The following is a 26,376-nucleotide window of genomic DNA, read 5'->3' on the forward strand; positions in this document are numbered from 1 at the left end:
CTATGTTGGGGCCATTATATTGTTTGTAGGGCTATATGAGGTCATTATACTGTTTGGAGAGCTATGTGGGGGGCATTATACTGTCTGTAGGGCTATGTGGGGACCATCATAATATTTGGTGGTCTATCTTGGGGCCATTATATTGTTTGTATGGCAGTATGGAGGCATTATACTGTTTGGAGGGCTATATGGGGTCATTATACTGTTTCCAGGGCTAGTGGGGGGAGCATTATACTGTCTGCAGGTCTATATGTGGGCCTTTACACTGTTTGCAGGGCTATGCTGTGGGGCATTATACTGTTTAGAGGACTGTGTAAGGTCCATTATTCTTTTAAAAAGGCTATGTGGGGGCATTATACTGTTTGCAGGGCTATGTGTGGGGCATTTTTCTGTTTGCAGGGCTACATGGTGGGACATTATACTGTTTTTTAGAGGGCTATGTAGGGGCCATCATATATTTTGTTGGGCTATGTAGAAGCCTTTATACTATATGAAGGGCTATATGGGGGCAATTATAGTGTTTGCAGAGCTATGCGGGGCGCATTGTACTGTTTGCAGGGCTATGTGGGGGACATTATACTGCTTGGTTTGGAGGGCTATATGGGGGCCATTATACTGCTTGCATGGCTTGGCTAGAGGGAATTAAACTGTTTGCAGGGCTATATTGGGGGCCATCAAACAGTTTAGAGGGCTACGTGTAGGCCATTATACTGTTTGCAGGGCTATGTTGGTTCCATTATACTGTTTGAGGGCTATGTGGGGGTCATTATACTGTTTGGAGGGCTATAAGGGTTATTATACTGTATGCGATCATTTATAAAGTGTGAAGGGTTGTGTTGGGGTCATCATACTGTGTGGGTGCCATTATACTGTATAGACGTCCATTATACTGTATGGAAGGCTATGTGGGGGCCATCATATTGTGTGGAGGGCTGTGTTGGGGCATCATCCTGTGTTTGGGTAACCATACTTTGCCAGGGAGGAAAGGTGGACAATAGAGTCATCATACTGTGCGTGTTAGGACTTCCGCTATGGGGTCCCATGATTTCTATGTACAACACTAATAATATTTATTTATTATGTTAATTAGCACATTTCCAGTTCTTAGCTAGTTATTTAAAAGTTCCGGACAACCACTTTAACCCCCTCACCAGTGAGCCTGTTTTCACTTTCCTGACCAGGACAAATTTTAAAATTCTGAGCAGTGTCACTTTATGAGCTATTAACTGTGGAATGCTTCAACATATCCCAGTGATTCTGAGATTGTTTTTTGCTTACTTTATGTTAGTAGTAAATTTAGGTTGATATTTTTTGCATTTATTTGATGAATTTTTGAACATTTTGAAAATTGCGCAATTTTCAAACTCTGAATTTTTACGCCCACAAACCAGATAGTTATATCACACAAAATAGTTAATAAAAAACATTTAACATGTTAAATATCAGCATCATTTTTAAAACAATTTTTTTTGTTAGGAAGTTAGAAGGCTTAAATGTTTATCAGCAATTTTTAATTTTTCCAACAAAATTTACAAACCAATTTTTGTAGGGACCACATTACATTTGAATTGACTTTGAGGGGTCTATAAGACAGAAAATACCCAAAACTGACACCATTTTAAAAACTGCACCCCTCAAAGTGGTCAAAACCACATTCAATAAGGTTTTATTTAACCCTTCCAGTGCTTCACATGAATTAAAGAAGAAAAAAATTACAATTTTACTTTTTCCCACAAAATGTTGCTTTAGCCCAAAATTTGGCATTTTCAGAAGTGTAACAGGAGAAAATGGACCATAACATTTGTGCAATTTCTCCTGAGTGTGCAGATACCCCATATGTGCTTAAAAAAAACTGTTTGGGCACTCGGCAGGGCTCAGAAGGGAAGGAGCACCATTTGACTTTTGTAACGCTAAATTGACTGGAATACATAGCGGACACCATGTCGCATTTGCAGAGCCCCTGATGTGCCTAAATAGTGGAAACCCCCCACACTTGACCCCATTTTGGAAACTACACACCTACACTTAAACTAAACCCCTAAACTACAGTTGATCCAATGTCTCTAAAATGGCTGCTGAGCAGTAGTAGACCTGAGGCCTCCTTCAACATTTCCCTCCTCTTGTTTCAATTTCTTGGGAGCAATTAAGGTGCTATCCCGCATCCTAGTGACACGAGGGAAATTGGTCTTCATTCAGCCTGATTCCATATAATCAGACTGGAGCATTTTGCGGCTTCTCCATCCCCTCAGCTCGGTACTTCAATAAATTGTTTGCAGCCAGGATCAATAGTCTCTGAAATAAAACAAATCACACTTTAGAAGCTATACGCAATATCATTGTTCTCCTTTTCTTTTTCTTGCATAAAACTTTTGTTAGACTTGGTGCACAATATATTAACATCTTAATTATCACATACAAATATTTCTAATCCAATTGCTTGTGTAATACTGCATGAATTATTCCAGTTATACAGCCGGATAAACCCCTAAACCAATTATCTGGATTAAGAAATTAAAAGGTACAGTAGTGTTCAAAATAATAGCAGTCCAATATAACTAACCAGATTAATCACTGTTTTTGGTATAAATTATATTACCACATGTCAAACAATTTACCAGTTGGTGCAGTAGATTGTAAGAAAACCAACAGACTCAGAATTCATGATCTGCATGTTTTTGAGTCTGTGTATTTGAATAATTAATTTAAAGGGGGGGTGTTCAAAATAATAGCAGTGTGGAGTTCAATTAATGGAGTCAATCATTCTGTGAAGAAACAGGTGTGAATCAGGTGGCCCTTATTTAAGGGTAAAGCCAGCACATGTTGTACATGCATTTCTCCTTGAAAGCTTGAGAATTATGGATCGTTCAAGACATTGTTCAGAAGAACAGCGTACTTTGATTAAAAAGTTGATTGGAGAGGGTAAAACTTATAAAGAAGTGCAGACAATGATAGGCTGTACAGCTAAAATGATCTCCAATGCTTTAATATGGAAAGCAAAACCAGAGAAACGTGGAAGAAAATGGAAGACTACCATTCGAAAGGATCGAAGAATAGCCAGAATGGCAAAGGCTCAGCCACTGATCAGCTCCAGGATGATCAAAAACAGTCTCAAGTTACATGTGTGTACTGTGACAGTTAGAAGATGCCTGTGTGATGCTAATCTCTTAGCAAGAATTCTCCGCAAAGTCCCACTGTTAAAAAAACACATGTACTGAAGCGGATACAATTTGCCAAAGAACACATCAACTGACCTAAAGAGAAATGGAGAAACATTTTGTGGACTGATGAAAGTAAAATTGTTCTTTTTGGGTCCAAGGGCCACAGACAGTTCGTCAGATGACCCCCAAACTCTGCATTCAAGCCACAGTACACTGAAGTACAGTGAAGACAGTGAAGCATGGTGGTGTAAGCATCATGATATGGGCATGTTTCTCTGACTATGGTGCAGGACCTATTTACAACATACCAAGGATCATGGACCAGCTTATATTAAAATACTTGAAGAGGTCATGTTGCCTTACGCTGAAGAGGATATGCCCTTGAAATGGGTGTTTCAATAAGACAACAACCCAAAACACAACAGTAAACTAGCAAAATCTTGGTTTCAATCCATCAAAACTGAAGTTATGGAGTGGCCAGCCAAATCCTCGGACCGTAATCAAATAGAACACTTGTGGGGTGACATCAAAAATGCCGTTTCTGAGGCAAAGTCAACAAATGCCAAAAAATTGCGGGATGTAGTCAAAGCATCCTGGGCTTGAATAACAGTTGACAGGTGACAGAAGTTGGTTGACTCTATGCAACATAGATGTGAAGCAGTTCTAAAAAACTGTGGGTATACAACTAAATATAAGGTTAGTGATTCACATAAATGCTAAATCCTCAAAAAAAAAAAGAGTACATATTGTGAGTTTGTAAAGACAAATGCAGACACTGCTATTTTTTAGAACAGCCCAATGTTAATTTTTTGTTATTTTCTATAAAGTAGTTAAAAATTATATACATTTATCTTCATGTTTTGAATTAGAAAACAGTGTGCAATGCTCCCAATGCATGGAAATAAAAACTAGTATAAATATTTTGTGCTTACCTCATGTTTAAGAACATACTGCTATTATTTTCAACACTACTGTACTTCCCCATCATGCATCCTCAGTTTCAGGGCTGGAATGTTCTTTGAGATACTTATCACGCATTTCCTTAACCACCTCAATGTCTGCCTTGATCTGAAGATTTCCTTTTGGATCAATATAATGACAACAGGCAGGTCCTATTATTTTACACATATCCCCCAGAGTAGCTGTAAAATAATCCAGGACCATGGTGTGTTGATTAGTTACTACCAACCATTGGGCTTGAACAGCTTTTGTCTGATTAACTATATCTAAGACTTTAAATATTTGGTCATCAAGGTAGTCAGTAGCTTCTACTAGCTTATGCCAGGTTTGCATTACCATGGGGTACAGAAACCAGGTGCTAAAGATTTTGTTAGTTGCAGACAATTGCACGGTGTGTGGCTTACCATTTGACATGATTCTATAATCAGCTGCTCGTTTGACACCTTACTGACATTGTCAGTAATAGTACATCCCTGTGTCCTGGGCTTATTGGACCAGGTATGTACTATTACGCACAATGTGATCGCGCCCGCACAGAAGCTGTGCGAGGCGATCGCTGCTGGGTGTCAGCTAATTCTCACAGCTGACACCCGGTACTATGTGCCAGGAGCGGTCCCACACCGCTCTTGGCACTTTAACCCCCGAAATGCAGTGATCGAAATCGATCGCAGCATTTCTGAGACAGGCAGAGGTAAGAGCGTGCCTCTTACCTTGGATCGGGACCCAGCGCTGTGTGCAAGGGATCCTGATCGTTGCAATGGTGACCTGATGTCGTCATGACGACATCTATGTCACCAGGCATCAGCAAGTTAGATAGATGATAGATCGGGCTTAATGTACGATCTATCTAACTTGTGTCTGCAGGGGCTGACTGCCTGCATAGCATAAGGATGCTGCTGCATCCCTGTGCTATACATGCGATCAGCCTGCAAAAAATGAAAGTCCCATAGTGGGACAAAGTGTAAAATTAAGAAACAGTGTAAGAAAGTGAAAGAAAAAAAAATTTTAAAAGTATTTTTTAAAAAAATAAAAAAAATAATCAAAATAATAAATAAATAAATATATATATATATATATATATATATATATATATATATATATATATATATATATATATATATATATATATATATATATATATATATATATATCACACACACTGCATCCCATAAATAAATATTATTATAAAAAAAAAGAATAAAAGTGAACATATTTGGTATCGCCGCATCCGGAACGACCTGACCTATAAAACAGACCCACCAGTTAACCCCTTTAGTAAACACAGTAAAAAAGAAAAAGAAAAAACGAAGCAAAATACTATGCTTTATCATCATACCGCCAAACAAAAAATGGAATAAAACGCAATCAAAAAGACAAATGTAAGTAAAAATGGTACCGCTGAAAATGTCATCTTGTCCCGCAAAAAAACCAAGCTGTCAAACTGCTCCATCAGCCGAAAAATAAAAAAGTTATAGCTCTCAGAATAAAGCAATAGAAAAAAATGTATTTTTTTCTATGAAATAGTTTTTATTGTGTAGAAGCGCCAAAAGATAAAAAACCGATATAAATGTAGTATCACTGTAAACGTATTGATAAGCTGTCTTATCAATTTTTACCACAAGCAGAACGGCATGAAAAACAAAACAAAAAACAATTACTGAATTGTTGTTTTTTGTTTATTTTGACTCACATAAATCGGAATAGAGAGCAATCAAAAAATGTCTTGTGCCCGAAAATGGTTACAATAAAAACGTCAACTTGTCTAGCAAAACACAAGCCCTTACCTGACTGACGGACAAAATTTGGAAAAATGATTGCAAAAACTAGTCTTTGCAAAGAAAAAGCATCTTTTAGTGTGTGACAGCTGCCAAACATAAAAACCCGATCTGAATCTGGTATCGCTGAAATCGCACTGACCCGAAGAATAAAGTCATCTAATCACTTATACCTCATGAGGAACGGCGTAAAAAAAATAAACTCTAGGGTTAGGGCTGTGCTAGGGTTAGGGTTGTGTTAGAGTTGTGTTAGGGTTTGTGTTAGGGTTGTGTTAGGGTTGTGATTTTTTCAAAAGTAAAGAAAAAAAGATGACGACGATATGGCGACCAGTGTTGAGCGCAAGTGCTCGCTACTTGAGTTTGCATCAGGTGCTCGAGTATGCACTGAGTATCTCGAGTGCTCGAGTGACATGCTTAAGTCTCTGCCCCATATGTTTCGCGGCTGTCATACAGCCCAAAAAAACTTGCAGGGATTGGCTGCCATGCACGAGCGATCCTCGCATGTTTTTTTGGGGTTTCTAACAACCGTGAAACATGCTGGGTGGGGACTTGAGCACCCGCGATGCATGGTGCATACCCGAGTACCCGATGCAAATTCAAGTAGCGAGCACTTGTGCTCAAGACTAATGACAACTTATTCAATATGATGACCTAATGTTATCAAATTCTGTGTCGTACCTCTGGGTTCAAAATGTTCACTATACCCCTTGATAAAATCCTTGAGGGGTCTAGTTTCCAAAATGGGGTCACTTGGGGGGGGGTTTCCACTGTTTAGGCGCATGAGGGGCTCTCCAAACGCGACATTGCCGCCACTCTCGATTCCAGCCAATTTTGCGTTCAAAAAGTCACACAGTGCTCCTTCTCTTCGGAACCCTGCCGTGCGCCAAAACAGTGTATTTTCCCCACATATGGGGTATCGGCGTACTCAGGAGAAATTGCACAACAGTTTTTTTGGGGTCCATTTTCTCCTCTTACCCTTGTGAAAATTAAAAATTTGGGGCTAAAAGATCAGTTTTGTGGAAAAAGTTAGATTTTTTTATTTTCAAGGATCTACGTTATAAACTTCTGTGAAGCACCTAGGGATTCAGGGTGCTCACCACACATCTAGAGAAGTTCCTTGAGGGGTCTAGTTTCCAAAATGGGGTCAGTTGTGGATGGTTTCCGCTGTTTAGGCACATTAGAGGCTCTCCAAACGCAATTATTCAAGCCAATTTTACATTCAAAAAGTCAAATGGCGCTCCTTCCCTTCCGAGACCTGCCGTGTGCTTAAACAGCGTTTTTTCCCCACATATGGGGTATCGGCGTGCTCAGGAGAAATTGCAAAACAAATTTTTGGTCCATTTTTTCCTGTTACCCTTGCAAAAATAAAAAAAATGGGTCTAAATTAACATTTTTTATGAAAAAAAAGTTAAATGTTCATTGTTTTCTTCCACATTCCAAAAATTCCTGTGAAGCACCTGAAGGATTAATAAACTTCTTGAAAGTGGTTTTGAGCACCTCGAAGGGTGCAGTTTTTAGAATGGTGTCACTTTTGGATATTTGCTGTCATAAAGGCCCCTCACTTCAAAAGTGATGTGGTCCTTAAAAAAATGGTTTTGTAAATTTTGTTGGAAAAATTATAAATCGATGCTCAACTTTTAACCCTATAACTTCCTAACAAAAAAAAGTTTGGTTCCAAAATTGTGCTGATGTAAAGTAGACATGTGGGAAATGTTATTTATTAACTATTTTGTTGAGATATTTATTCTTTGATTTAAGGGCATGAAAATTCAAAGTTTGAAAATTGCAAAATTTTCGTCAAACGAAGTAACGCAAGTCATATCGAAGAAATGTTATCACTAACATGAAGTACAATATCACGTTAAAATTAATTCATCGCACACTCATAGGAAGTTTTGCTTTTTAGTGCCAATTTATTTATACAAATGAAATGTAGAAAAAATAACAGTGGTGAAGGCGACAATAGGTAGACGTTTCGGCCACACTGGCCTTATTCATTAAGTCGCTACTGCAAAAAAGATAAGTAGCATGATGAGAAAAAAATATAACAAAAGATGCATAGTTGAAAGTCATACATAAGAATACATCTCGGTTGACACTGAGTTACGAAAGAGGTAGGTAACGGAATAGACGGTGTCAAAAAAAAGGGAGGAGGAGAAAGGGGGGTATGGAAAGGGGAGGGAGAGAGGAGGGGGGGTTGGGGTGGAGGGCTGGGATAGGATGGAGGCAGAGGAATATTATATACAAATAAAAGCAGTTAAAAACAGTCAAGGTATACCAGGGGGAGCACAGGTATTTGAGTATAGGGGGTTCCTTACTTGTATCACGTTTATTTTAGCAGGAAGGCACCATAGAAGGTAGAGAGTAGTTCCAGTCAGAAGCTGCAACAATGAGGGGATACGGATCAGTATCATGAGGCATGGGGTAGAATGCCTAAGTTAGTGGATATAAGTACCTTAACAAAAGACAGGGGTTCATCAGCCTGTGGAGAGCTGAAATAGAAGTATTGCCGGTTACCAGTGCTGTCAAAGGGTTTGGATAAGGGGTAAAGCCCATAGGGGTCAATAAGTACCTGCAGTTCCTGTATCAGGGGTGTCTCTAGATGGGGAGTCCCATAAATGGTAGAAGTGGAGGGTACAGGCAGCGTTCCCAGGTTAGGCTGTTGGTAGTGTGGGAGTCAGGCTGCCTTATGTACACAGTGCTGCAGGAAGTGCGTCATCAGGGGGCGTGTCCCGGAAGTTGCATGTTGCTGGTTCGTCATGTGACAGTGGTTGTTTATTGGTAGCCATGGTAACCAGCCACATCGCACTGTGTAGGGGGTTGTAGTGAGAGAGGGAGTAACTGTGGGCATGTACAGAGTCACAGAGCTCTGCATGGAGGGCTGAACTGGGAGTAGCAGTAGGATATACAGAGGAATGACATGCTGTGAGCAGGTCACATGTGGGAGGTGATGCATGCAGGTTATCATGGTGCTGCGACCCTGATATTTGTAGTGTATGAACTGACCCATCATGGCATAGAAGCACAGAGTTTAGTAACCCACAGCAATGGTATGGTAACAGGTAGGAGGTAATGTAAAGTAACCCTATATATTGGGGAGTGACATGCTATGGCAAGTAGGGACGATTCTCCTGAATAATTATGCACAACATGCTATATGGTATATATACTCATAGAGAGCTAGAGAGAGAGAGAATGTCAGGTAATGCCTGTCACAATGTAAAGTGGGGGTGGAAAGGGGGGTTAGTGGTCATGCGTATAAAGACGAAGCGGTAGTGGGGTAGTAGGTACTCACCCGAAGGAAGGGGGATTTTTCAATGGGTCTGTAAAGAAGGAGTGCGTTAGAAGGTCCAATTTAATATACTATTGAATCCCCAAGGGGGTGATTTGTCAGGTATATATACCACTAAGAGGGAACACGTTAGTAAGTTCAATTTATTTCACCATGAGAATTTGGAAGGTATGTATCCCACTAGGAAAAAGAGTATGTCAGTAGGTCCAATTTATTTCCCTATTGAGTCCCCCAGGAGAGAGGGTTTGCAGGGTATAGATCCAGTAGGTCTCACGCTGTTTGAGAAGCCTGATATGGTTACCACCCCGTCTGGGTCTGGCTACGTGTTCTAAAACATGAAAACGGAGTTGGGCAACGGTATGCTTTGCTTTAGAGAAATGGTCAGGTAGTGGGAGCCAATTTTTACTGCAGCGGATTGTGGATTTATGACTTGCAATCCGGTCACGTACGTGCTGTGTCGTCTCTCCTACATAGAGTAGGCTGCAAGGGCACTTGATGACATAAATGACGAAGTTGGAATCGCATGTGAAGAAGCCCTTGATTGGATAACTCTTTCCTGTCCTGGGGTGGGTGACAGAGTCGGATTTAATGATATTAGAGCAGGCGGCACAGTTGAGACAGGGGAATGTCCCGTTGCGACGGGTATTGAGTAAACGTTGGGATGGGAGTGTCCGTGTGCTGCCAAGGTCTGCTCTAATGATTTTATCCTTAATTTTGCATGTTCTCCTGGTGCACATAAGAGCCGGGGTTGAAAATGCCGGAATCTCTGGGTAGGCTTTGGAAAGAAGGGGCCAGTGTTTTTTGATGGTGGCGTGTATTTTCGGCATAAAAGGATGATATGTGTGAACGAATGGTATCCTTTCAATTTTTACGGTGGGTGGATGTTGTGGTGTAGGGGTCAGGGCCCGGTTCCTTTCTAGTAGGAGGAGTTTGGTGGGATAGTTGCGTTCCTGAAATTTTTGTGACATGTCTTGTAATCGCTGTGGAAGAATGTTCTGGTCTGAAACAATCCGGGTGACCCTATGGAACTGAGAATGGGGTAGGCTATTCTTTGTAGTTTTGGCATGGCAACTGGAGTAGTGTAGCAAGCTGTTGCAATCGGTGGGTTTAGTGAATAGATCCATGGTAAGTTTGCCACGGCCGTCCTGAATGACTAATGTATCAAGGAAAGAAATCTTGTCTGCATCGTGGTTAAGAGTGAATTGTAACTCTTGTCTAATGGAGTTGAGATGGGTGAAAAAGGTGGTAAGAGTATCAGTCGGGCCCTGCCAGATAAGGAAGACGTCATCAATGTAACGGTAATAGGTGGTGCAGTATATTTTAAAGAGATCATTGTTGTAGACAAATTCCTCCTCAAATTTATGCATATACGCATTAGCATACGCTGGTGCTACGTTGGAGCCCATTGCAGTCCCCCGTGTCTGTATGTAGAATTTATCCCTGAATAAAAAGAAGTTCTCATGTAATATAAGGGACAGTAGTTCCAGGCAAAATTCAATTGATGATGGTGCTAAGTTAGATTGCAGGAGAAGATGTGAGGTAACTTCCAAACCCTTGTCGTGGGTTATGGAGGTGTATAGGCTGTTCACGTCCATCGAGACCAATCGGCTGCCTGGTGGAAGACAGGGGATATTCCTGATTATTCCTAAAAAAGCATTCGTGTCAAGTAGAAAGGCTCGTGTATTTTTTACACGTGGTGTCAGGATCTTCTCCAGGTAGATTGCCAGTGGTGATAGGATGGAATCTGTGGAAGCTACAATAGGTCGACCAGGAGGGTTAGTGAGAGACTTGTGGATTTTTGGTAAGATGTAGAATACGGGAGTGATGGGGTGGGTATTGGTCAGAAAAGAAGCAGTTTTGGAGTCAATGGTGTTGTTGTGAAGGTATTTTTTCAGGATAGTTTGGATTTTGGAGTGGATGGTACTGGTGTGGTCATGGCTTATGTGTCTGTATGTAGCAGTGTCCGCCAATTGGCGAAGAATTTCGTCCGTGTAAGCTGATTTGTCCATTATGACCGTGGCTCCCCCCTTGTCAGCGGGTTTGATAATAATGTGCATCTGCACCTCAACTCTATTTGACAGTGTGCACGCTAATTTTCTATTTACTGAACTTAACTCTTCAGCGTCTGCACCAGTCTCCCTAATGTCAACCGACACTTTTGCGTTTGATGACACGACAAGCCTTAATATCTTGTCATTAGTCAAAACCTCTAATGATTTTCTCAAGACCCCTTCAGAAGAAATAAGGAGCAGGGACTACGAGAGAGAGAGACGGCGATTGGTCTCCTATGACCTACATGCAGTTACTCTGGCTGAGTACCATAAACAAGGAAAAATCCCCAGGGGGTTGAGGAGTCACCTCCGCCCTACACTATTCTCCGATAACCCGGAGTATTGTGAAAAATTCAAGAAAATACTTAACAAATGTTCCCTTGATATTATTATACTTACTGTTGAATTTTTGCAGAAAGCTATCCAAGAAAGTGAGAAATCCATTATCGCCATCGAAGCACAACTGACCGCTAATCTGTCATCAACTGATTGGACTGCCCTGAAGAATAGAACCGATAAGATCCTATTGGAACACCAGCAAACCCTACAGGAACGGAAAAGACAGAAGTTCCACCGAGACAACGAGGACTACATCAACAACCGAGTATACAGATGGAACGTCTCTACAGACCTCCAACCTCGCCGCCACTTTCCGGGAAACCGCAATCCGAACTCGCACAGCTCCAGCAGCGATTCCTCTACTGGACTGAACGACCAACGTTTTTATGGGGAAACCGGAAAGGTGGACGCCGAAACACAGACCAACTAGGGGGTCGAGGAGGCGAAAGGATGACAACGCGCTCCCAGGTAAGATACCAAACCTGGTGAGGAATATTTCGGGCTACACATTAGCCCCTGCAGAACTCTCAGTCTTACAGAAAGGCCTGTCCTTCTGTCCGACACCCAACTGGGACTCTTTCCAGCTGGAAAAGGACTTGCAACGGTTCTATCGTTCTATACGTCTCAAGACCCATTTCAGTCTATCTAATGAGATCACCGTGAGCAGGATACCTTCACCCGGGGGTACCCCGGTCCCGGAACTCTCCATTACTACCCTTGGCCTACGTAACCCGAGCTCTTTCAACCCCCCTCATACCAATCATGCAGCAGAAACCACTATAGCCCTGATTGACAAAGACATCAGGAGTTTAATACACCAACAACGCCTGGGATTTTTTCCAACCCATCAAAATCTCACTATTGTCGAGAGACAGGCCCTTAAAAACCTACAGAACAACAAACACATTATTATCAAACCCGCTGACAAGGGGGGGGCCACGGTCATAATGGACAAATCAGCTTACACGGACGAAATTCTTCGCCAATTGGCGGACACTGCTACATACAGACACATAAGCCATGACCCCACCAGTACCATCCACTCCAAAATCCAAACTATCCTGAAAAAATACCTTCACAACAACACCATTGACTCCAAAACTGCTTCTTTTCTGACCAATACCCACCCCATCACTCCCGTATTCTACATCTTACCAAAAATCCACAAGTCTCTCAATAACTCTCCTGGTCGACCTATTGTAGCTTCCACAGATTCCATCCTATCACCACTGGCAATCTACCTGGAGAAGATCCTGACACCACTTGTAAAAAATACACGAGCCTTTCTACTCGACACGAATGCTTTTTTAGGAATAATCAGGAATATCCCCTGTCTTCCACCAGGCAGCCGATTGGTCACGATGGACGTGAACAGCCTATACACCTCCATAACCCACGACAAGGGTTTGGAAGCTACCTCACATCTTCTCCTGCAATCTAACTTAGCACCATCATCAATTGAATTTTGCCTGGAACTACTGTCCCTTATATTACATGAGAACTTCTTTTTATTCAGGGATAAATTCTACATACAGACACGGGGGACTGCAATGGGCTCCAACGTAGCACCAGCGTATGCTAATGCGTATATGCATAAATTTGAGGAGGAATTTGTCTACAACAATGATCTCTTTAAAATATACTGCACCACCTATTACCGTTACATTGATGACGTCTTCCTTATCTGGCAGGGCCCGACTGATACTCTTACCACCTTTTTCACCCATCTCAACTCCATTAGACAAGAGTTACAATTCACTCTTAACCACGATGCAGACAAGATTTCTTTCCTTGATACATTAGTCATTCAGGACGGCCGTGGCAAACTTACCATGGATCTATTCACTAAACCCACCGATTGCAACAGCTTGCTACACTACTCCAGTTGCCATGCCAAAACTACAAAGAATAGCCTACCCCGTTCTCAGTTCCATAGGGTCACCCGGATTGTTTCAGACCAGAACATTCTTCCACAGCGATTACAAGACATGTCACAAAAATTTCAGGAACGCAACTATCCCACCAAACTCCTCCTACTAGAAAGGAACCGGGCCCTGACCCCTACACCACAACATCCACCCACCGTAAAAATTGAAAGGATACCATTCGTTCACACATATCATCCTTTTATGCCGAAAATACACGCCACCATCAAAAAACACTGGCCCCTTCTTTCCAAAGCCTACCCAGAGATTCCGGCATTTTCAACCCCGGCTCTTATGTGCACCAGGAGAACATGCAAAATTAAGGATAAAATCGTTAGAGCAGACCTTGGCAGCACACGGACACTCCCATCCCAACGTTTACTCAATACCCGTCGCAACGGGACATTCCCCTGTCTCAACTGTGCCGCCTGCTCTAATATCATTAAATCCGACTCTGTCACCGACCCCAGGACAGGAAAGAGTTATCCAATCAAGGGCTTCTTCACATGCGATTCCAACTTCGTCATTTATGTCATCAAGTGCCCTTGCGGCCTACTCTATGTAGGAGAGACAACACAGCACGTACGTGACCGGATTGCAAGTCATAAATCCACAATCCGCTGCAGTAAAAATTGGCTCCCACTACCTGACCATTTCTCTAAAGCAAAGCATACCGTTGCCCAACTCCGTTTTCATGTTTTAGAACACGTAGCCAGACCCAGACGGGGTGGTAACCATATCAGGCTTCTCAAACAACGTGAGACCTACTGGATCTATACCCTGCAAACCCTCTCTCCTGGGGGACTCAATAGGGAAATAAATTGGACCTACTGACATACTCTTTTTCCTAGTGGGATACATACCTTCCAAATTCTCATGGTGAAATAAATTGAACTTACTAACGTGTTCCCTCTTAGTGGTATATATACCTGACAAATCACCCCCTTGGGGATTCAATAGTATATTAAATTGGACCTTCTAACGCACTCCTTCTTTTACAGACCCATTGAAAAATCCCCCTTCCTTCGGGTGAGTACCTACTACCCCACTACCGCTTCGTCTTTATACGCATGACCACTAACCCCCCTTTCCACCCCCACTTTACATTGTGACAGGCATTACCTGACATTCTCTCTCTCTCTAGCTCTCTATGAGTAAATATACCATATAGCATGTTGTGCATAATTATTCAGGAGAATCGTCCCTACTTGCCATAGCATGTCACTCCCCAATATATAGGGTTACTTTACATTACCTCCTACCTGTTACCATACCATTGCTGTGGGTTACTAAACTCTGTGCTTCTATGCCATGATGGGTCAGTTCATACACTACAAATATCAGGGTCGCAGCACCATGATAACCTGCATGCATCACCTCCCACATGTGACCTGCTCACAGCACGTCATTCCTCTGTATATCCTACTGCTACTCCCAGTTCAGCCCTCCATGCAGAGCTCTGTGACTCTGTACACGCCCACAGTTACTCCCTCTCTCACTACAACCCCCTACACAGTGCGATGTGGCTGGTTACCATGGCTACCAATAAACAACCACTGTCACATGACGAACCAGCAACATGCAACTTCCGGGACACGCCCCCTGATGACGCACTTCCTGCAGCACTGTGTACATAAGGCAGCCTGACTCCCACACTACCAACAGCCTAACCTGGGAACGCTGCCTGTACCCTCCACTTCTACCATTTATGGGACTCCCCATCTAGAGACACCCCTGATACAGGAACTGCAGGTACTTATTGACCCCTATGGGCTTTACCCCTTATCCAAACCCTTTGACAGCACTGGTAACCGGCAATACTTCTATTTCAGCTCTCCACATGCCTCATGATACTGATCCGTATCCCCTCATTGTTGCATCTTCTGACTGGAACTGCTCTCTACCTTCTATGGTGCCTTCCTGCAAAAATAAACTTGATACAAGTAAGGAACCCCCTATACTCAAATACCTGTGCTCCCCCTGGTATACCTTGACTGTTTTTAACTGCTTTTATTTGTATATAATATTCCTCTGCCTCCATCCTATCCCAGCCCTCCACCCCAACCCCCCTCCTCTCTCCCTCCCCTTTCCATACCCCCCTTTCTCCTCCTCCCTTTTTCTTGACACCGTCTATTCCGTTACCTACCTCTTTCGTAACTCAGTGTCAACCTAGATGTATTCTTATGTATGACTTTCAACTATGCATCTTTTGTTATATTTTTTTCTCATCATGCTATTTATCTTTTTTGCAGTAGCGACTTAATGAATAAGGCCAGTGTGGCCGAAACGTCTACCTATTGTCGCCTTCACCACTGTTATTTTTTCTACATTTCATTTGTATAAATAAATTGGCACTAAAAAGCAAAACTTCCTATGAGTGTGCGATGAATTAATTTTTACGTGATTTGAGGACATTTCCAGTCCATTGCATCTGCACCTCAACTCTATTTGACAGTGTGCACGCTAATTTTCTATTTAATGAAGTACAATATGTCACACAAAAAAAATCTTAAAAACTGGGGGATCTGTTGAAGCATTCCAGAGTTATCACCTCAAAGTGACAGTGGTCAGAATTTTAAAAATTGGCCTGGTCATTAACATGCAAACCACCTTCAGGGGTAAAGGGGTTTAACAAAGTATGTCTGGGGATCTTACTGTAAGGTATATCATCATGTGGAATTATGAATGTTGCAAGGGTTAACCTAGCTAAGTTGCAAGTAACATAGGTATTTGGTAGTCTCCATTTAGAAGCATTCTGGCCACACACCAAATACACACGAGGCGGAAAAATGGCCCAATTTTTCCAATACATTTCCATCATTAATTTCCTTATGGTTAGTGAGGAACTGGAATTGAGCCATCTTGTCGGTCGCTTTTTCCACATAAATATCAAGTCTGTCAATTGGCTACTTATTGGGTAAGTTATAGTGAGGTTACTGGTGTTATTATCAATATTCCTCCAAAATCCTGATCTAACCTCCTTTTCTTCCCACAGTCCATGCGTCAATGGCTGTAGTCATGTATGACGTCCCTCAGCCCCCGGAAACTCAGCTATAAAACCATGGTGGGATGGTCCACCCAGATACTATTATAATTACTAGAACTTTTGTAGTTTATTCAGTGTCTATAACAAGGCAAGTGTCTGTTGAACTTAGATCATGACATAAATTAGTTTCATTGGTAATCAATTAATCTCATCTCAATGGTTCAGCTAAATAAGTCAAAGACTTTGCTCCACTAGGACTGTGTGTGCAGATCCAACAATTTTTAGGTGCTGGTTCTAATTCGCTAGCTACAGTTATATGATGTTTAACAAATTTATTGTCCTCGTGATCTCTAAGAGCATAGTGTATGCCCAGAGTCAATGGGATTAGTATCTGTAGAAGGAATGATACTCAAACCTGTTAACCATGAAAAGGGAAGTATCTTTTTGCAGTGGCTAGTGTGGACCCAGGTAGGTCTGCCTTCGAGCTTGACGGTAGTGGGCGTAATCAGCTGCACCTGGTATGGACCATTAAATCTGGGCTTGAGGGTCTTTCTGACATGCTTCTTTAGAACCACCCAATCTCCTGGCACAAGGGAATGAGAGCCTTTCAGAGAATTTGAATCTGGTATTGAAGAGAAACCACGTGAATGCTCTTTAGATGCAGTTCCACAAGATAGGAAATTAAAGTGGAATAGCCTGTCTACAGCTGTTGTGGCAAATATAATCCTGTTCTTGGTGCTGAGCCAAACAAAATCTCAAAAGGACTAAGCTTCACTTGTCCTGTAAGGGTAGTACGGATGGCATACAGTACTAATTGTAGGGCTTCTATCCAATTCATAGACCTCTATGTGCCCAAGAATTTCTGCAGTTGTAACTTAATGGTCCCATTAAGTCTTTCTACCCTACCACTATTTTGTGGATGGTATTGAGTGTGTAAGGCTTGTATAACCCCCCTAGGGTCTTCAGTATGTGTGCCATTATTTCTCCTGTAAAATGGGTACCTCTGTCACTCTCAATTACTTCTGGAATCAAATATCTGCAGACTATCTCTGATAAAATTTTCTTAGCAGTGTTTTTGGCTGAAACGGTAGTCACTGACCAGGCTTCAGGCCAGCTTGAAGCTACATCTATAGCCACAAGGACATACAGTACTTATATGTGCCCACCTTGGGTAGCTGTATGTAATCCACCTGCAGTCTCTGAAATGGATACAAAGGCTTAGGAGTGTGTCTCTTGGGGGTCTTCATGACCCTCCCAGGGTTATGTCTGGCATACGTAAGACAACCCTGAACAAACTTATCAAAGAGGGTCTGAATTCCAGTAGGAAACCAATATTGTAACTTTGATGAGCACATACCTACCTTTTGAGAGGAGAGTTGGGCCATGTGCCAAATTCGCCATCATAGGATACAAACTTTTTGATAGACGGTTCTTCCATTTACTTGCCAGAGTCCCCCTGCTTTTTTAGCTCCTGTCTCTATCCTTGGTGGCTTCAACACCTTTTGTACATCCTACAATGGCAGAAACCCATGTTTCTACTTCCTTTATGGGAGATCCTTTGCTCTGTGCTGTCCCCATACTTCTGGGCCTTGGGCGACTGCTCCTTATTTCACTGTTCAAACGCCCCCCGCGTTGCAGACAGGAACTTACTCTGCTCTGTCAAGGTGTGGTCTAGCCTCTAAAACTGGCTGATATCAGTTCTGTTAAAGCGTACTGGCATTTACAAGGCTGATCAAGATGACCCCACAGTGTGGTCCACCAAAAACCAGAGCAATTATACTTCCCCCTGGGGTTTCTTTGCTGGCAACCCTTTGAAGCCCTCTGCACTCTATGGCAAAACAAACATGTGAACACAAATAGCAAAAAGAAGATGATTACCAAAATCCAATCAAGACCCAACTCGTGATTTCCAATCATACCACATTTATTTCACTCATACATCAATTCGTCGAGGACACTTGACATAAACTCATGATCTTTGACCTCAAGTTCCTCTGAGGAACTGCAGGGCCCCTAACAATCAGTCTGGACAGCTATATACAGTAGTGTTCAAAATAACAGCAGTCCAATATGACTAACCAGATTAATCACTGTTTATAAATTACATTACCACATGCCAAACAAGTAACCAGTTGGTGCAGTAGATTCTAAGAAAATCAACAGACTCCGCATTCATGATCTGCATGTTTTTGAGTGTATTTGAATAATTAATTGAAAGGGGGAGTGTTTAAAATAATAGCAGTGTGAAGTTCAATTAGTGGGGTCAATCATTCTGTGAAAAAACAGGTGTGAATCAGGTGGCCCTTATTTAAGGGTGAAGCCAGCACATGTTGTACATGCATTTCTCCTTGAAAGTCTAAGAAATATGGGTCGTTCGAGGCACTATTCAGAAGAACAGCATACTTTGAATAAAAAGTTGATTGGAAAGGGTAAAACTTTTAAAGAAGTGCAGACAATAATAGGCTGTTCAGCTAAAATGATCTCCAATGCTTTAAAATTGAAAGCAAAATCAGAGAGACATGGAAGAAAACAGAAGACTACTATTCGAATGGATCGAAGAATAAAGGCAAAGGCTCAGCCAATGATCAGCTCCAGGATGATCAAAAACACAGTCTCAAGTTACCTGTGAGTACTGTGACAGTTAGAAGATGCATGTGTGAAGCTAATCTCTTAGCAAGAAGTCCCCACAAAGTCCCAGTGTTAAAACAAACAAAAAAAAAACACATGTACTGAAGCGGATACAATTTGACAAAGAACACATCAACTGGCCTAAAGAGAAATGGAGAAACATTTTGTGGACTGATGAAAGTAAAATTGTTCTTTTTGGGTCCTAGGGCACAGACAGTTTGTCAGATGACCCCCCAAAGTCTGCATTCAAGCCACAGTACACTGAAGTACAGTGAGGACAGTGAAGCATGGTGGTGCAAGCAACATGATATGGGCATGTTTCTTTTACTATGGTGCCAGACCTATTTACAGCATACCAGGGATCATGGACCAGCTTATATTAAAATACTTAAAGAGGTCATGTTGACTTACACTGAAGAGGACATGCCGTTGAAATGGGTGTTTCAACAAGACTACGACCCTAAACACACCAGTAAACAAAAACAAGCAAAATCTTGGTTCCAGTCCAATAAAATTGAGGTTATGGAGTGGCCAGCCCAATCCCGGACCTTAATCCAATAGAACATTTGTGTGGTGACATCAAAAAGTGCCGTTTCTGAGGCAAAGCCAATAAATGCCAAAAAATTGTGGGATGTAGACAAAAATGGAACAGTTGACAGGTAGAGGAAGTTGGTTGACTTTATGCAACATAGATGTGAAGCAGTTCTAAAAAACTATGGGTATACAACTAAATTAGGTTAGTAATTCACAGGAATGCTAAATCTTCAAAAAAAAAAGTAGATATTGTGAGTTTGTAAAGACAAATGCAGACCCTGCTATATTTTAGAACGGCCCAATGTTAATTTTTTGTTATTTTCTGTAAAGTAGTTAAAAATTATATACATTTCTCTTCATGTTTTGAATTAGAAAACAGTGTGCAATGTTCCCAATGCATGGAAATAAAAACTAGTATAAAGATTTTGTGCTTACCTTATGTTTTTGAACACACTGCTATTATTGTGAACACTACTGTACACTGACACTTTTCACTGCCTCCTTAGGATTGGTCCGTCTACCTTTCCCCACAAGTGCCAAGGACATCCAGACTCTAGAACCAGTCAAGCCAGTTAGCAAGGTCCGGGGCAGTCCTAGCACAAGAGTATGTGAGTCAGACCCTTCCTAGCTCAGCTTATCTCAGCCACTCATACAAACTTTCGCCTAGTGGACAATCAAGCATATACAGAAAGCCAACAACAAATTGAAGCTTCTTTACATCTACCTCAGCACGGTTTAGGCAGGACGATTTACCCCTGATCAGCGGTCAAAACCTCTGGGTCAGAGCAGCAAACAGAGCACAGGAGACAGGTAGTTACTTACCGCCGTCTTCCTGGTCCTGGGCTGTGATACTGTTCCATCTCCAGAAAGCTGGTCGTCCGCTGGCTCAAGGGTTGTGATGTCCTGTCCACTTTCTCCACAAAATAAATGTCAAAGCAAAGCCACGTGGTGCAGGTAGATGTCGTTGTAACGGAGGAACAAAAGAGACTCAAACAGGTATTCTGATTCACACTCAGGTTCCCGCCAGACTAGTGTCTGACAGCTTTACTTATTCAAAATGATAACAATACTAGCAGCCAGAGTTCGGAAACAAATACGTTTCGGAAGCTAGAAAAACTAACTCAAATTACCCATGTGTATTTACTTTCAGCCTTTTTACATGATAAACAGCAAAGTTGTCATAATTAATAAATTAGTAAATGTCATTCTGGAAAACAAAAATAAGATTTAGAAGATTACAGAGACATTCGTCAATTCAAAAAGTGAATTGCCCAGGACAGATCGCGTGGAAATCTCTCTGTATGCCTTATCACCTTCAGCTGATCCTGTTAAAATCTCTGCCTCAAGAACATTTCTATTCAATGATGTTACAACTAATTGTGTACCATTGCAGAGTCCTCGTTTTGTATTCAAATTTCTCAACAACATAATAATGCTGCCCACCAGAAGTCTAAGGCAATGACTTGTCATGCCTGATGGGGTTAAGCCATATAAAAATTCAATAGGAAAATGTTCCCTTTCATCGTCGTCATCTACAACAACAGTCATCGTTCCAACATCAGCTGATGTTTTTCTCGGACTCACCTCAAAATTAAGCTCTTTATGTAGTAAGATGCTTCAATGGAAAATTGCCTTAGACCATTGCCAATGGCTGGCAGACCCGGAGGTCGTCATGACTATCGGGCTCTCGCGATCACGTCACGGTGGTGCCGATCGGAAGGGAGAGAGAGCCTCTTCCCTCTCCTAGCCTTCTAATGTTGCAATCAATATCGATAGCGGCATTTAGGGGGATAAACAGCAGGGGTGGTGCGGGAACTACTTCTGGCAGTGACAGTTGGGGCTCAGCTATCATGTAAACAGAGTTCCCGACAGCGATAACGCTGGTACAGCTCTTGTGCAGCGCACGATCACGATGACGTACCTATACGTCATCAGTCAGGAACCACTATCCGACCATGAAGTATAGGTACATCAAATGTTGTGAAGGTGTTAAAGGGAATCTGTCAATAGGATAAACCTTTCTAAGCAGTCTATATGTGCATACACGTCATAGAAAGCTGAATAAAATGATACCTTGACATCTGCACACAGATGTCTTGTTCCAGAAAATTCCACATTTTTCTTATATGCAAATGAGCTGTTAAGATCTTTGTGCTGGGCACAAATCTGCATAACAATCAGCCTCCAGACCTGATTTTAAATGAAAGGGGACATTACTAGTGTGAGACATGTAATGACTGACACTTTGCTCTCATAATCACATACAGCTCTGCAGTGAGACCAAAACTAACAAAGTACAGCAAAGCTAATAGTACAGCAGAAGTGAAGTTTGTCTCCTTAGTCACATTTGCAGCTGCAGTTCTCTCAGTGTTTCAAATCCAACTCACAGGCAACCAGTATGGGGAAGGGCAGTACAGAAGAGCTGACAGCACTGTGAGAAGATAACTGCAAATTTGTTTGCGGTTTTTGTAATGAGACAAGGTTCAACTCTGTTGTACTATGTTAGTTATAATCAGGCACAGCTCTAGCAGAGATGACAGCATTATGAGGGGACAAGCTCTGCTACAAATGTTTGTAATATGACAAGCTTCACTTCTGTTGTACTGTTAGCTCTGATGTCATTGTAGAGCAGTGTGTGATTATAAGAGCAAAGTGTCAATCATTACATGTCTCATACTGGTACTGCCCCCTTTCAGCTAAAATAAACTCTGGAGGAAGATGGGGGCTCAAAGATCTCGACAGCTCATTTACATAGAAGAAAATCATGAATTTATCTGGAATAAGACATCATATGACATATCAAGGTATCACTTTATTCAGCTTTCTATGACCTACATGCTCATATAGACGGCTGAGCAGGTTTGATCCTTCTGACAGATTCCCTTTAACAATTTCATTTTGAAGAATAGAAAAATAAAGCCAATAAGTATCATGGTTTTGGTATAGAACTAATGTAATAGAGATGACAATTAGCAAGTTTTATTCTCTGTAACCTTGTAATAGCAATATGCAAATGTCTCATTGTTTGGAAAACCACAAATTATTCCTGCTCTCAATTAATGCCGCCTGCCATTAAAAAGCAGCTAGCGCATTAGACTATTCAAAATCCCGAGCAATAATATTCATCTTTTATCTACTGTTCTTTTCCTATTTATCTAATTGGGTTCTTACTGCATGAATTTCCCCTCAATGCAATGTTTATCAGCTTGAGGATCTACAATTGCTGTCTGGACATGTTATCTCAGTTTCGAGTCTGTATTTAGCAAAGAGAGAGGCAGAAAGTCACTCCTGGGATTTTCAGGAAGATATTAAACCGCCTGCATTTATAAATCAGGGTTTTTGTTTTTTTTCAGTAGAAATCCAAATTATATGTCAGCTCAAAATTAACAATTTCTCATTTGACCTGGCTTTTCTAATTTTATGTATGAAAATGACTTGCAAAGATCTTCTCATATTTTAGCAGCAGCAATAAATGTTTGCATCAGACAGAAATTCGAGATTCTTCCTAAAATGAAAGAGCAGATTTTTGTACAATGTAGAAAAACTTTTCAGAAATCAATGCAGTAGGCATTTTGCTTGAGGGAAGCCAATAAAATCTGCTAACAAACACAATATTGTATTACTGACATTGAAAGCTTTGATTTGGAACCAAAAGAACAGTGCATAGACTAGCCGCTGTTTCTTTATTAGTATGGCCACATAATGACCGCTTCAATGTATCGTGTTCACACCAATTATCCTCTCCATTTAATATGAGCTTAATGCTACTGCTCTTATCTTTTCAATTAAGAAACCTTTGTGGCAGCTTGGTCGTTCCCAATGATTTGTGATCTGTAGTACAACATTAATGATCCATCGTGGGCGTTAAGACATAAAGAAAATGAGTCTTGATATTGTGACAGTGTATTAAATGCAATTTATAAAATACTTTATTTTTGTAGGTTCGTTTTGTACAAAAATACATTTCAGATACTTTTGCGCAACAAAACTGAAAAAAAAAACAGACTAAAAACATGTAATAGGAAAAAGACAGACCAAAGTAAAACATAAAAACATGACGGTCCATATCCTGGTCAGCTATAAAATGAAAAACAGATCAGTAGCTTAATAAGTTATGGGGAAACTGACCTGCTGAACGACACAACTAAACTGGTTATAAACTAAATTAAAAAGGTATGACTTTGGAAATGGCAGGGTAGGATTACAAAACAATTCACTTTTACAGCATATGCACAGTGAAATGGTAGAAGTGCAGAGCACAGACAATTACAGCTGCAGACTTTACAACAGACGGCGGCGCGCACACTTCCTCCATAAATGATGCTTAATAAAAACAATAAAACAGATTAAAAGCAAAACTGATAGAGTATTTAAACACACCACAAAACCTGAACATATAAAAACTGGCCGAAAACTCAAATGTTGTCTTCCCTTGTAAATTGCAGCTTGTTTCTCCAGAAGTAATCAGAAAATCGTGATGCCACGGCTAAGACCAGCTTTTTTTTTTTTTTTCTCTCCTTTTCGAATCAAACATCCACACAAACACTTAATGTAGGAGAAAATAGGTACTTTACAAATCTTTGAAAGTCAGCCCTGCCCGTGGGCAGTATCTAGCCTGCTTTCCTCTTGACAGATTTTTAAATTGGTTCTGCCACTCTGAATTGCGCATCAGTAGTCAGATGAGTTTTTCTTCCTTCATTATGCCATTGTGTAACCATAGCTTCCGCAGTGCAATGCCACAAGAAGCCTGTCCTTAAGGATTTCCTTACTCGGGTATTCCGGCAATTTAAGCATATTGATGCTGAAAGACATAAACCAGAGAAGCCAGTATTATGTAAAAACCCAAAAGTCATAGTCAACAGTTGTGAAAAAAAAAAGGAAAAGGTTAAACCATATGTTACTGCTTAAAGTATACATAGATAAGTGAGGTTTTGTTATAATGAATGAGTGTGCAACTTACAATACTGGCAAGTGTGTGTAACGACAAAGACATACTGATAGGGAATTTAGATTGTGAGTTCCAATGGGGACAGTGATGTTGAGGTCTGTAAAGCGCTGTGAAAATAATGGAGTAAAATAAGAGTAGAATAAATAAGGTTCATTTAAAGGGGTATTCCCATCTCAGAAACGTATGGCATATTTACAGGATATGCCATAGATGCTGGTCCTATTTATGGCATTTGCGTCTACTATATATTTATCTCCAGCATGGGGCCCCATTGTGCATTACTGTCAGTAGATAGGCAGTGGTTCCTATACAAATCAACGGGAATTATGACCCTCTGTCCATTGACGGCAACCCACATCAGGGCCCCATTCTCAATATAGACATAGCTCCCACAAATGGAACCTTCATCTACTATACATTTATACTATATCCTGTGGATATGTCAGAGCGATAGATGGTAATCCTTAAATCAATGCACTTAGTAATGAGAAAAGTTTAAAATGGCAATTTTTTTTTTTTAAGCTAAAAGCTTGAATTCCATAAAGAAAATTGTCATTTTATTTTTTTCTAGCTGCTCCATAATACACATGATAATAATCTTATATTGCAGAAAATTAATTTTTCTTTCCTATAATAAATATCTGAGGAAGTCATGAGGCTTTCCAAAAATGGAAATCTCCTCTCTAATCCAGCACGCTCTGTGTGACTGCAGATTTATGAATCCCCCCCAGCGCAGGCTGTGAGCTGCGGGGATTCGCCGCTATGAGACCTGGTAACGGAAGGTATGTGTTATACGTACCCCCGGCCATTCAGCGCCGCCTCGCTCCATTCACTTGTATGGAGCGAGGCCACGCCCAGTCTAGTGACGTGGACGGGCATTGGGTGCATCCGACTAGAAGGCGCGGCCTCGCTCAATATATGTGTATGGAGAGCGAGGCCACGCCCACTGGCAAGGGGTATGCATTACACATACATACCATCCGTTACAGAGTCTCATACAGTCGAATCCCTGCAGCGCACAATACCTGCGCTGGGGGGATTGATAAGTCTGCAATCACACAGAGTGACTGCAGACATCACTTTTGACCGGACAACCGCTTTAAATGAAAACTGTCACCACATCTGACCTACAGATTTTAAACCAGTAATATAGGCATACAGGTTATAGAATGCTGAAAAGCGTGATACCTGCATGCCTCATAGCAGAAGCCTTGTTGTTGATAAATCATCTTTTATTACTCTGTATAAATTACCACTTCCAGGCTCTGGGGTGGACACTGCCTGGTAGATAACTCTGACTCCAGGGATTATTTTACATGAAGGGGGCAATACCAGAGTGATATGTAATGGCTGATCTCCGGATCTTACTGCAGAGCTGTGTGTGATTATACCTGACACATCTACAGGTTCCGCTCAGCTTCAGCTTCCAGCTCACAGACAGACAGGGCTGCAATATTTTTACAATACAGCAGAGCTCAAGAGCTGCAAAATATGTGTGTTTTCAAGAAGACCAATTTCATTTTTCCTGTTCTTGGTTAGTTACTTGTCTCACACTGGTAACTCCCCTTTTATATATAATAAGCTCTGGAGGCAGAGTCATCTTGTAGGCAAAATCCTCCCCAGGTTCCCTAACGAAGGCTGTGGTGAAACGTGCATCGAGGTGGACGCACATCCATAAAGGAGCCCTGGTCTATACTATCTTCAGGTAACCTACCACCTCATTGTGTATAATGATACATTAACAAATGAAGTTGCAGTTTAAGTTTTAGGTATAATATAT

General features: G+C 41.3%; 1 protein-coding gene across 3 annotated transcripts in view; it reads right to left on the reverse strand.

The window, feature by feature from the left end:
• Window positions 1–23,554: 23,554 nt before the first annotated feature.
• Window positions 23,555–26,376, reverse strand: part of HACE1 (HECT domain and ankyrin repeat containing E3 ubiquitin protein ligase 1) — a 104,408-nt gene continuing 101,586 nt past the window's right edge. For all 3 annotated transcript variants that reach the window (XM_073675768.1, XM_073675770.1, XM_073675767.1), the window contains one exon: window positions 23,555–24,449. In XM_073675768.1, the coding sequence (XP_073531869.1) occupies window positions 24,347–24,449 (103 nt within the window). In that variant the 3' untranslated portion in view covers window positions 23,555–24,346. The remainder of the gene's footprint in view (window positions 24,450–26,376) is intronic.

Source organism: Phyllobates terribilis, unplaced genomic scaffold (assembly GCF_046119375.1).
Source record: "Phyllobates terribilis strain yellow unplaced genomic scaffold, ASM4611937v1 Scaffold_3__8_contigs__length_932513732, whole genome shotgun sequence".
Lineage (NCBI taxonomy): Eukaryota > Metazoa > Chordata > Amphibia > Anura > Dendrobatidae > Phyllobates > Phyllobates terribilis.